This window comes from Peromyscus eremicus, chromosome 10 (assembly GCF_949786415.1).
Source record: "Peromyscus eremicus chromosome 10, PerEre_H2_v1, whole genome shotgun sequence".
Classification (NCBI taxonomy): domain Eukaryota; kingdom Metazoa; phylum Chordata; class Mammalia; order Rodentia; family Cricetidae; genus Peromyscus; species Peromyscus eremicus.
Genome location: NC_081426.1, coordinates 14273770 through 14285803, shown reverse-complemented (window position 1 = coordinate 14285803; position 12034 = coordinate 14273770). Strand labels below are relative to the sequence as shown.

General features: G+C 44.9%; 1 protein-coding gene across 2 annotated transcripts in view; it reads left to right on the top strand.

Moving 5' to 3' along the window:
- The window catches only part of Egfr (epidermal growth factor receptor), a 171599-nt gene extending 161182 nt beyond the window's left edge, over positions 1-10417 (top strand). The window contains exons 21-28 of one of the 2 annotated variants that reach the window (XM_059275420.1): positions 468-623; positions 1539-1614; positions 2958-3104; positions 5008-5105; positions 5876-6043; positions 6440-6487; positions 7295-7397; positions 7940-10417. In XM_059275420.1, coding sequence (XP_059131403.1) covers positions 468-623; positions 1539-1614; positions 2958-3104; positions 5008-5105; positions 5876-6043; positions 6440-6487; positions 7295-7397; positions 7940-8301 — 1158 coding nt within the window. In that variant the 3' untranslated portion in view covers positions 8302-10417. Of the gene's footprint in view, positions 1-467; positions 624-1538; positions 1615-2957; positions 3105-5007; positions 5106-5875; positions 6044-6439; positions 6488-7291; positions 7398-7939 lie in introns of both variants that reach the window. The other variant, XM_059275419.1, reaches the window with a different exon arrangement.
- Positions 10418-12034: the final 1617 nt, after the last annotated feature.

The following is a 12034-nucleotide window of genomic DNA, read 5'->3' as shown; positions in this document are numbered from 1 at the left end:
ATGCCTGAGGCCTCATAGAGGCTCCAGGTAGCAAGTTGTAGGGGAAGCAGCCACCTTAGGTCTGCACCCAACCTTTGAGTCTTACTCTATCTACCACTGGTCTCCTCTACGTGTGTGTGTGTGTGTGTGTGTGTGTGTGTGTGTGTGTGTGTGTGTGTGTAGTTTTTATTATTAAAAAAAAAGATTTTCTTTCCTTTTACATACCAACCCTTTTTCCCTCACCCTCCTCTTCCCTCGCTTCCCCCACCTACCCCCATCCCACCCCCTATTTATTCAGATAATTACTAATGTTTACCAACTTCGAGTTACAGAGTATGAAGGCTAACACTATGTCCCCTGGTGTGGAGCAGCCCAGGGATTCTTTCGGACTTAACCTTGAGTTCAGGTGCATGAGCACCCACCTTCAAAAGACACTGGGGAGCCTCTGGATGGTCCACTCTCTCACTTCAGGGCCCTCTGTGTTTCAGGGCATGAACTACCTGGAAGATCGGCGCTTGGTGCACCGTGACTTGGCAGCTAGGAATGTGCTGGTGAAGACACCACAGCATGTCAAGATCACAGATTTTGGGTTGGCCAAACTGCTTGGTGCTGAAGAGAAAGAATACCATGCAGAGGGAGGCAAAGTAAGGACCTAATAGTAGATCAGGAAGCATCTCCCTGGCATCCAGACCCATCCCCCTACCTGTCAGCTGTGGGCAGCATTTGTCAAACATTCTGAGTGAGGTCACAGGAGCTGCCACCATGACCTGGGGTCTAGTCAGGGTCATGTCCTACCTTGTGAATGGAGTTTGGTGGGAGAGGTAGTGAAGAGGGAGACAGCCCCCCACCTCCCACCCCCCACCCCCCACCCCTGAGGCTAAAGAGAGCAAGCTCCCAACTCCAGGTGACATTAGCAACTGTTGAGTTCAACTCCCTCCTCCAGGAGGAAAACACCCTTCAAAAGACCAGCTGGGAAATATCACAGCTAATTTAGTAATACCCTCTCTTGAGACTCATATTGAATAAGCTGTGTTGTTCTGGGAGTTCCGGTGAGTCTGTGTGACTCACGCTGGGGACTGGTAGTGAGGGGGCTGGCTATCTTCCCTCTGTATTGTTTTTAGTTCCTTCAAGGCCTCAGCACAGCAGTGAGGAGTGCACAGCCCTGCCAGACCCCCTAGATGACCCCCAGCCATCCCCAGCTACAGCCCTCTTGTCATGCTGACAGCATGGCCCTAAATAGCACCATCAACCCCATGAACTTGGTTATTGAAAACATAACCCAAAGTCTGGGAGCTAGGGCTGCAGGGAAATACCACAGCCTTAGTTCGGCAAAATAGTCCATCTCCCAAAATGCTCTCAGCTACAGCTTTCATGAAGTGGCTCTGGGACCATCTGCTCTCTGGGATATTTAAAAACCCCTACTGAGAGGAAAACCCAAAGCCTGGCAGGGAGGTCAACTGGCTTTCCACATTAGTCATTTGTAATTACACCTAGAGCGACTAGATTTTTCAGCTATAAGCTAATAGTCTTCTTGCTGCTTTATTTCCCATCGTCCCAAGGTACCTATCAAATGGATGGCTTTGGAATCAATTTTACACCGAATTTATACACACCAAAGTGATGTCTGGAGCTATGGTGAGTCAAAACTCTGACGCTAATGAAATTGTACTAGGGCTAAGCTGGTTCTTATTATTTGTTAATTGACATTATGTGCTCTGACATGCAAGTGTTACCTTTCAAGACAGTGAGCATTAATAATGGAGTTGCTGTGTCTGTCTACTGCACTAAGAGAATCTGACAAAGGAAATGAAGCCTAACTACCACATCAAGTATCAATAGAGACAGCCATGAACTCAGGCTTCAAGGGAGGTCGTAGAGGGAAGAGGGCCAGGATGTGGGCTAAGCCTCTGCCTACAGAAGTCAAACAGACGTAAGCTCTTGCTTTGAACTTGAAGGGAACCAAGGAAAAACAACAAATGAGGTTTCATGGGGGAAGCATTTCTGATAGAGAAACGATGCTTTCTCATGAAACGGCCAAGATGGTTGTTTCATCTGGTACTTGATTTAATATCTCCGTGTCAAAGAGAGCAGCTTGACAAGGGTGACCCATGAGGATAACTGTAGGAAGTAAATAAGAACAGGAAAACAGTTGCTACTTGTTGCTCAAGAAAGAACCACCTCTCCAGGGCCCAGTTCTTCTCAACACAGCATAGCCGTGCACAGGACTCTGCTTCCTGTGCACAGGACGGCCACTCTTGCTAAGCCTGCCTTGCATGCTCTTCTCTTATCTTGAGCCTATTGTGGCCTCACCAGTAATGCCCTTGGTTGCTGTGTCTGGTGCTTGGTCCTTGAATTTCTCCCAGCCGTTCATGGAAAGGTTGGAAAATACTGCCATTATGAAATACAACCTCAAAGGGAATCAGGGGTAGTTTATTCTGACCCAGACATGGGTGGTCATCAGCAAGAAGCACAAACTCAGGCTACCCTGAACATTTCCCATGGAAGCAGATATATCAGATTATACTAGCTCTAGGACAAAGAACATTCTATGTCAAATGCTTTGCAGTTTACAACCATATTCGTGCAGTCCTTATGTCCACTACTGTGAGTATAAGGCACTCAGGACAGCTGGGTAAGTGGACGGACCTTGTTCTGTGGCAAACTCTTACTCCACAGTTGTCCTTATCTTACGGTTATTACTGAACCATTCCACTTATCAGTCAGCAGCTATATGCCTCACAATAAGCTAAACATTTTATGTATAAGACCTTACTAGATCCTTGAAGCCATGCTACGAAACAGAAGGTATTATCCTACCTGATAGGCAAACCAAAGGTATCAGTAGTGAAACCAATGGCTCAAGGCTATGGGAACATAAGTTTTTAAATACTTAGCAACAACAATGACTAAAGATTAAGTGGTGTGTTGCCCATTAACTCATGAAGCAATAACTTTCCTTGCCCGCTTTGTCTGCTCAGGAGTCACTGTGTGGGAACTGATGACCTTTGGGTCCAAGCCTTATGATGGAATCCCTGCAAGTGAGATCTCGTCCATCCTAGAGAAAGGAGAGCGCCTTCCACAGCCACCTATCTGCACCATCGATGTCTACATGATCATGGTCAAGTGTGAGTGACTGGGGTGACCATCCATACTCACGGAGATGGGTCTGGAAGGACTTAACTACTCTTAGCCAAATATACAAGGCCTTCATTTCCCTGAAGAAACATCATCAGTCTTTAAGGCAGGCACACAATTCCAGAAACGTCATAAACACCTCCTGCAAACATTCTTTAGGAATCACTTGCTTGACTCATCCTGACCTCATATTTTCCCATATTTGCAAGCAAATAAACTAAAGTCTTTCATAATCCATTATTCCAAAGTATTCTATTCTCTGAGTTGTCCAATGACCTTACAAAGTTGCCTTACATTTTGAGACCTGTTGCCAGAGAGACTTAATGTTTTCAAAATGCCTAACGATGAGTAACCATGGGAACTGGATGGAATCAACATTTCTGCTCCGGCTTAAACCTTTCAAACAGTGGGTTTACGTGAGGTCTCCTGTAGTATAGCAGTTAATCATTTTAATCCCAACAGGAGTGTGCATTTGGATCAGTGCTCTTATTCCACACAAATCACAAGTGTGCTCAGCTCTGAAAGTAACATTGCACATGTGAGAACCTTGGCATCAAAGCATAGCACAGGAATATGGCAGAGGCACGGGCTCCCTCAGTTTGTTTTCTGTTGTGGTGATAAAACACTGACCAAAAGCAGCTTGGAGAGGAGTGTGTTTATTAGGCTTAACAGCCTACTGTCTGTCCATCGTCAAGGAAAGCCAGGGCAAGCGCTCAACTCAGGAACCCGGAAGTAGGTTCTGAAGCAGAGACCATGGAAGAATGCTACTTACTGACTTGCTCTCCCTGGTTCCCTCAGCCTGCTTTCTTACACACCTGAAAACCACCAGCCTAGGGGTGGCACCACCTACCGTGGGCTGGACCCTCCCACATGACTCATTAATCAAGAAAAGGCCCGTGGACTTGCTGACAGGGCAATCTAATGGAGGCATTTCCTCAATTGAAGTTTCCTCTTCCCAGATGACTCTAGCTTATTTCAAGTAGACACAAACTAACCAGAGCACAGCTGGGTTAATATAAATAACAATGTATCTCTGAACTTTAGACCAGAGAGTTGATCTTTTCTCACTGCTTTGGTTTGGATTGAGGAAGCTGAGGCCCAGAAAGGTTACATGATATATGTCTAAGGTCACATAGCAATTTGGCCTAAAATAGTTTGACATCCAGTTGAAACAAAATAAATGTGAATCCCCAAGAGGCACAGTGATTTCAAGTCCGCAGTTTATCCTCCCCATCACTGAATCTATATTTAGATCATTGTGCAATCCCGTGCACCAACGTGGCTGCTAAATATATCTTCACACAGAAGGTAATAGCTTTATGAGGCTCTAGGGTCAGTCCCCAGCACGGGAAAAATAAATAAATAATAGGACATGGATGTAGCCTTGTCTTGTGTATGGATGGTAACTGATTGTAAAAGGCTTTGGTATTTCTCTGAATTTAATCTGGTTTCCAGTCTGGAAGGCTATGAAGTGGGGCCAATGACAGTGTGGAGGCACACCGAAGTCAGAGCAGTCCTGTAGTGACTGCTACACAGCACTGCTCTGTGGTCATTGAAGACCACAGTGTAACAATGATGACTAAGGAAGAACAGGTGTAAGAACATGAAAGTATCTTATTGTTGCTCTGACTTAAGGGTATTGTGTAGGGCTGGGAATGGATGCACAAGTCCCTGGGTTCGATCCCTTAAAGGCAACAGCAACTTCTCATGGACTTTGAGAACCAACCAGTGTCAGCTCTTGTGCCGAGGTTGCGAAGTCGGCCCCAAAGATTCTGTGTCTTCATCATTCATTTGCCTAGAAAGCTCGTAGCATAAGTGCTCTCTCTAAGTGACGCCCTCTTGACCATTTCTTGCAGGCTCTAATTGCTCTACTTTTCTTCATTCTTTTCTCAGGCTGGATGATAGATGCCGATAGCCGCCCAAAGTTCCGGGAGTTGATTGTTGAATTCTCCAAAATGGCCCGAGACCCCCAGCGCTACCTTGTTATCCAGGTACCGGGCTACAGTTTGTACTTCCATCGTCAAAATCCTTCCAACAGTTTCTGATACCACTGTGCTGGGTCAACACAACCTGTGGGACATTTTCTTGTTAATAAATCCTTTTGTGTATTGGAGCTGCCTCAGTTACAACACAATGATTCTGAACTACATGGGGATAAGCGGTGGGTTCCACCCAGCTCCAAAGTCACCCTGTCATTTGAGCAGTCCTACCTGGACCCAACCTGTTCCTCAGGTTCACATGTCAGTCATCTTACATTTTGGCTCATTAGAGCCCTGGCTTGGCTAAACAGAGAAGCGAGACTTCACTGGCAACCTACATGGCTTCCATCCTTGACTCTGTATTCATCCCTGTGCCACCTGGTACAACCAATCAGCCCATTTCCTCATCTATTTCTGAAGTAACAAAACCAAGATCATTTGACTTTGTGGATTTTAAGCTTCAGTAAAATAATATATGCAAAACTCCTTGTGTAACATTGTGTAGAGGACAGTAAATGTCCCCCCATTGCTTCTTCTTCTCCTTCCTCTTAAGCGGTTTTTCATATGCAGGCTGTCAGAACCAGATTTGTGTCTTTTATTACCTTGCAAAGCATCCACACGTTAGTATGCCAAGGGCCGTGTATCTGAGAGCCACGGAGGTCACATGATAATTAAACTGACAAGCCTGCAGACACCTGTTGATAGAGACTCTCACTCTGTGGCCAGGAAGCAGAAGAGCAGCTCCGTTGCCCTTTCTAATGGTCTCAAAATCTCTGCCCCAGGGGGATGAAAGAATGCATTTGCCGAGCCCTACAGACTCCAACTTTTACCGAGCCCTGATGGATGAAGAGGACATGGAAGACGTGGTTGATGCTGACGAGTATCTGATCCCACAGCAAGGCTTCTTCAGCAGCCCATCCACATCTCGGACTCCCCTCTTGAGTTCTCTGGTATGCTCTCTCTCTCTCTCTCTCTCTCTCTCTCTCTCTCTCTCTCTCTCTCTGTCCCTCGCTCTCGCTCTCTCGCTCTCTCGCTCCCTCCTCCCATGGTTTATATTGATTAATTGCCATTTTCTAGATTATACTTGGAGAAAAAGAAGTAAATTCTAACAAAACAGAACCTAGCATCATAATCAACAGTTATTTATTTTGTTGCCTAGTTTTCCTAAAGCTGTAATTCAAGACAAAAATCTTCTCTCCAAAAAAAATTTGCTTCCATCCAAAACATTAAACACCTTGAAATATTTCTACTCAGTGAGACCTACCTCCTGCATCTGCTAGAAATGGGTGAGAATGTACCAGTGTACCTGAGCAACATTGTTTTCTTTTTTTTTTTTTTTTTTCCAGAGTGCAAACAGCAACAGTTCCACTGTGGCTTGCATTAACAGAAATGGGGTATGTATGAACATGTTACAAACCAGCATCAAATAAGCTGGTTTCCAAGTCCTGTTACACAGGGAAAGTGCCCATCTCTGTCCACATCTGCTGACGTGCCTTGCTGCACATTCTTTTCCACACCATGGCTTCTTTGACCGGAATCCTAAGGCCGTCAAAGTGATTACTTATCGCACGACCACAGGAAGTGTAGTTCACAGGTAGACTGCATCAGCATCCCCTAAAGCTGTTAGAAATGAAGATGTTCAGGTCTCCAGCAGATCTACCAGCAGGATCTGTAGGGGTGCCACTAGTGTTGGCATGAGCCTTCCAAGTCACACAGAACATAATGAAGTGCAGTGCAGAAGCCACCACACCACTAATTCAGTTTTAAATAGCATAAAATAAAATATAAAATTCAACTCGTCACACATCCCGAGTGTTCAGTAGCCACGTGTGGCATGTGATGGCCTTATTATGCAACACAGATTAGAAGGCATCGCCATCCCTTCAGGACATTCTGTTAGATGTACTGATCAAGACATTGCCGGTCTCTAACCCAATGGAACAGGCATCACTTTGCAGCTTGTCAGAAATCAGCTTTCCCAGACCCAGACTCCATCCAGTCTACTTTGTCTGTTTTTGTGATGGAGTCTATGTAGCCCAGCTGGCCTTGAACTCATGATCCTCATGTCTCAGCCTCTAGAGCTCTGAAGTCAGAAGCACATGCCACCGTAGCCAGCGTGAATGTGCATTTTAATGAGACCACAGGTGGAGTTAATCTATAACAAAGTCTGAGTAATCCTCACTGGCTTCTTTCTCCAGCAGAGCTGTCGTCTCAAGGAAGACAGCTTCTTGCAGCGGTACAGCTCTGACCCAACTGGTGCCTTAAATGAGGACAGCATAGACGACACTTTCCTCCCTGTGCCTGGTGAGTAGCTTGCTCGGGAAATAGTCATTGGCCTTGCCGTCTGCCTTCATTTCCTCTGGCACGAGTCGGTTGTTTCTTTCCAAGTCATCCAGAGGTGGAGACTGGCATATCTGTAGATATGGTGAAGGGAGTAAAAAGAAACGGGAAAGTGAGCATGCCTGTGTCAAAGGCAAGTTACAGCTGGGTTTTCTGCAGATTTGTTGGGTTGGAAGCGAGTAGAGAAAGTGTCCATGTATGTATTCATCTACATACAAAAGATGGATATATGTGTCTTTTCTCTCTCTCTCTTTCACACACACCCTACACATCTTCCATTAAATTTGCAAAAAACCACATGTGCACATTGCTTTGAGAAGAACAGAAAATATCACAGTTTATTGGTCATCTCCATAGTACTCCCAGAACTTCCTTGCCCTCTGACGTCAGTTGTCTCACTGAAGAGGTTTGCAGAGTTCCCAGAAATTTCAGAGCCATGAAGTTCTGCTTTGGGAATCTTGGGATGAAGCTTTACTAATTCACATGTGCTTTCTTTTTCTTTTCAGAATATATAAACCAATCTGTCCCCAAAAGGCCAGCAGGCTCTGTGCAGAACCCTGTCTATCACAATCAGCCCCTGCATCCAGCTGCTGGCAGAGACCTGCATTATCAAAATCCCCATAGCAATGCAGTGGGCAACCCTGAGTATCTCAACACTGCCCAGCCTCCCTGTGTCAGCGGTGGCTTTGCCAGCACTGCCCTCTGGGCTCCAAAAGGCAGCCACCAAATGAGCCTGGACAACCCCGATTACCAACAGGACTTCTTTCCCCAGGAAGCCAAGCCAAACGGCATCTTTAAGGGTCCCACAGCTGAAAATGCAGAATACCTACGGGCAGCACCACCGAGCAGCGAGTTTATCGGAGCCTGACGCGGAGGGATGTCATACCAGCTATAAAATTTCCAGACTTTGCAGCAGCCCAGGACCAAGCCGCGGCAGCACCTCCATTCCCGACAGCCATGCCCATCTTGTGCCAAACGTCAGGCCCTCAGACTGGCTTAAAACTGTAGCTTTGATGGGCTTTGCCTTTGACCCAAGACGTGAGTGCCTCCTCTGACATACTCTGGGAAGTTGAAGGTACATTTTTTGATCTTCAAACTGGGAAGAGTCTACAAAAAAAAAAAAAAGGCATCCATCAAGAATGTTGTCCATTGGAACAGAAGTTTACCTCATGGTGAGGTGCATGGGGGAAAAAACACACGTAAGGAGATTTGCTGCATAGGGACCTGCATTGGGTTTTTATTTTCTTTACCAATTTGATTCGTGGGTTCTTCCAAGAAGGAAGAAGCTTGTTTGCGGTATGTATTACACAGAGTTGCCTGGGGCCAACTGTGATCAGACAGTTGGTTCCACCAGCTCTGCTTCAAGACACTTCTGTGGCAAGACAACTAACTACACTAAAAGCCCTGCGTGCCCTGAGCAGGCCACACGTGTACAGCGTGAAACCATGGCTGGTACGATAGGATAAGCCACTCTGTTACTCACCGGGCGGGGCTGGGAGAAGAAGGATGAAGGGGTAGAGTTTCCCTCAGACTTACTTTTGTACAAACATGTCCCTGGTACTCAAGCCACACTCTTTACTTACCAGTGTTTTCTGACTCTTAGAATTCCTTGTATGTTTTCCGTTTCATTGTTTTGAGTTGTAATATGCTTTCCCGTCTTGATGTCATAAAGTCAGCAAAAAAAAAAAAAAAAAAAAAAAAAACAGTATTATCAAAGAACAACCATGATGCCACATTTGAACCATCAGTGTTCTACCCAAAAGCCTTTAATCAAGATGTGGTGACAATGCAAAAGTTCAGAGGAATATAACCCAAAATTTTAGTCTCGGCATCGTGTCTGTTGAGGCATGGATCAGGAGACCACAAAAGTGATGCAGCTCTTCAAATCCGCTTTGTCTTCACCCCCTCTAGACCTCAAAATTAGTATAAACCACCTTGTGGAGAATAATCTTTGGTTCATTTTTATAAGCGTTTACTGGAGATATATTTTCCTCCCTGGTAAGCTGCCACCAAAATTTTCTTTCCCTTTGAGAGAAAATGATCTGGGCTACTGTGTAATAAGTGACAGCCCGTAGTAAGCACCATATGCAAGTTCCAAGAGAAAGGATGTTGAGAATCGAGTGGGACTCAGGTCACAAGCATGCAACCTGAGTTGGGAAGTAACGACAATGCTTCCATGGATGCTTTTCGGAAGAAATCACCCCCAAGTAACCCCACTGTCATCGGTGCCTCCGGCTACTCAAGGTCTCAGTGCTTCTTCTTATTTTGCTCATCCTTGCAGCCCAATGAGCTGTCTTTGGTAAAACAATATTTTAATGCTCCTGGTATCCATCCCTTCCCATTTATCAAGAGGTGGGTAGAAATGGACTTATAAACACTAACCATAAGGCAAAATAGTGAATGCCAAGTGCGTTATATCAGCCAGTCACCAAGAGCACAGAGCAGGGACGATCTAGAAAGTTCACAAAGGAAATAATATTGCCCATTGTCCTCTGAAATTAAAAAGGTCTTAAACATCAGGGAATGGAAAGTATGTTTCCTTAGAGAATTCAACCGAGAGAGCAATGACGGAGAACTCTACTAGTAAGTCGGGTGCAAGGCCAAGTCAGTCATCCTGCTGCTCCGTCAAGCCTGGTCATGAGGCTTGCAGCAGCCTCTGAGTTTCCTAACTGTTGTCCACTTCTGGCAATGTCAGGCTGTCATCTACAAAAATAAGAAGTTAGAAAATTAAGCAACATTTCTGGAGATTGAAATTCCAAGCCATTGCCAGGAAACGTCGCATTGATCGTTTATCCACCGAGAATGCAGAGGAAACATTTAGGCAGGTGTTTGTTCAAAATTGGAATTCAAAATGACCCTGTCACTTGTCGGGGCAGGTGATTGGTGAGGGAAAGCAGTAGAAAGCCAGTCAAACTGTAGCAATGAAATCTTAGTATTTTTGTACTTTGAAACACTTTTCTTATAACAAAATAAAGTAGCAAAAACTATTCAAAATTGCTTTTCTTCTTATTTAAATATTCTGCCTAAAGTTTAGTTGTTGTCAGGGTTAAGGTTTTGTTTGCCAACGTGTCCTCACTGTTTCTGTGTGGGAGACACGGGGCTGTGAGAGCTGCAAGGCAGACCCTTTAAAGCAGTGGTTCTCAACCTATGGGTCATGACCCCTCTGGGGGTGGTCAAATGACTCTTTCACAGGGGTCACCTAAGAACATCAGAAAACCCAGATATTTACATTACAATTCATAACAGTAGCAAAATTACAATTATAAGTAGCAACGAAAATAATTTTATGTTCGGGGGTCACCACAACATGAAGAATTGTGTTCAAGGTCGTTAGGAAGGTTGAGAACCACTGCTTTAAAGGGACCTTAACAGCCATTGGTGTAAAATAAAGTACAGAGAGAGGAGGCACCATCCTGGGTCCATCATTCTGTTACATCCCCGTCAGCCTATCTCGGCTTTACTTTTCCGTTACATAACCAGACTCATATATCTCCCAGGACATCTTCCTACTAATTGTCTCCATCCAATCTTAGATGAACTTGCCCTATACCCCGGCCCCACCCTAGCTCTTGGGTAGTTCAGGGGAAAATAAATATATGGAACTAACACTTAAAATGGGCACGGACATTATACATATGATCTACAAGGAGCCCCTATCATGATACCCTATGAAAATTACTTTTTACCTCATGATGGGAAATGATAATCTCTTAAATCCTAGATTTTCTGTTAATCCTGCTGCCATGAACTTTCTAGATAGAAGGACTGTTGTGGGGGGAGACCAAATTGCATTTCTAGCTAATGATAACACAGTTTAGGCATTTGTTGAACACTGTTTTGTGCCTTAGAATCCCATCCCATCCCCAAACTGCAGACATAAAAGAGCCTTGGACTGTATAAGCGCTAAAGGACTGGGTCTTGAGCTATGCTACCATGAGACATTTCCAGCCAGTAGAGTTTCAGTTTGATTCTTCTTAAGCCCATGGACTTTTCAGAGTACCCCCAGGATATCCAATAAATACCAAAGTTTCAAGAACCACTGTTGTAGAAAAAAGTGAAGACTTGAGAAAAGGACCCTCAGCCCTCACTAATGGCTGCCCATCTGCAGTCATTCATTTTGGTCCTCCGGTTGCACTTGTATTAGACAAAGCCAGTACATGATGCTCATGTACCTACTTCTACCCTCACTGCCAATGAGAATTCCCTGAAGAGCTTAGAAAGATTTCCCGAGACCTTACAGTCTAATCCAGTTAGAATCCCAGAGACGCACCCCACTGTTGATTCTAAGAGAGCCTGGGGTGAAGTCCTCATCTGCATCACCTTCGTCATGTCTACACGTCTGCCACTGTCTCTACCCTGCCAAAGTCAGAGCTGAATAAAAGTCTGGGTAGGGAAGAGACTCCTTGGCACATGGGACGGAAAATTGGCAGTCACCACTTTGCCTGTGACTTGGCCACAAATGTGGCCTTTCCAAAATCCAGCTCTCCCCTCCTTTCTTTTTTTTCTTTTTTTTTTTTTTTCAGTACAACCTGTTTCATCCTGAAAATGGCAAATATCTAAATCTGAGCCTTGCTAAAGTTCTGGGACATCTTACTAAAGTC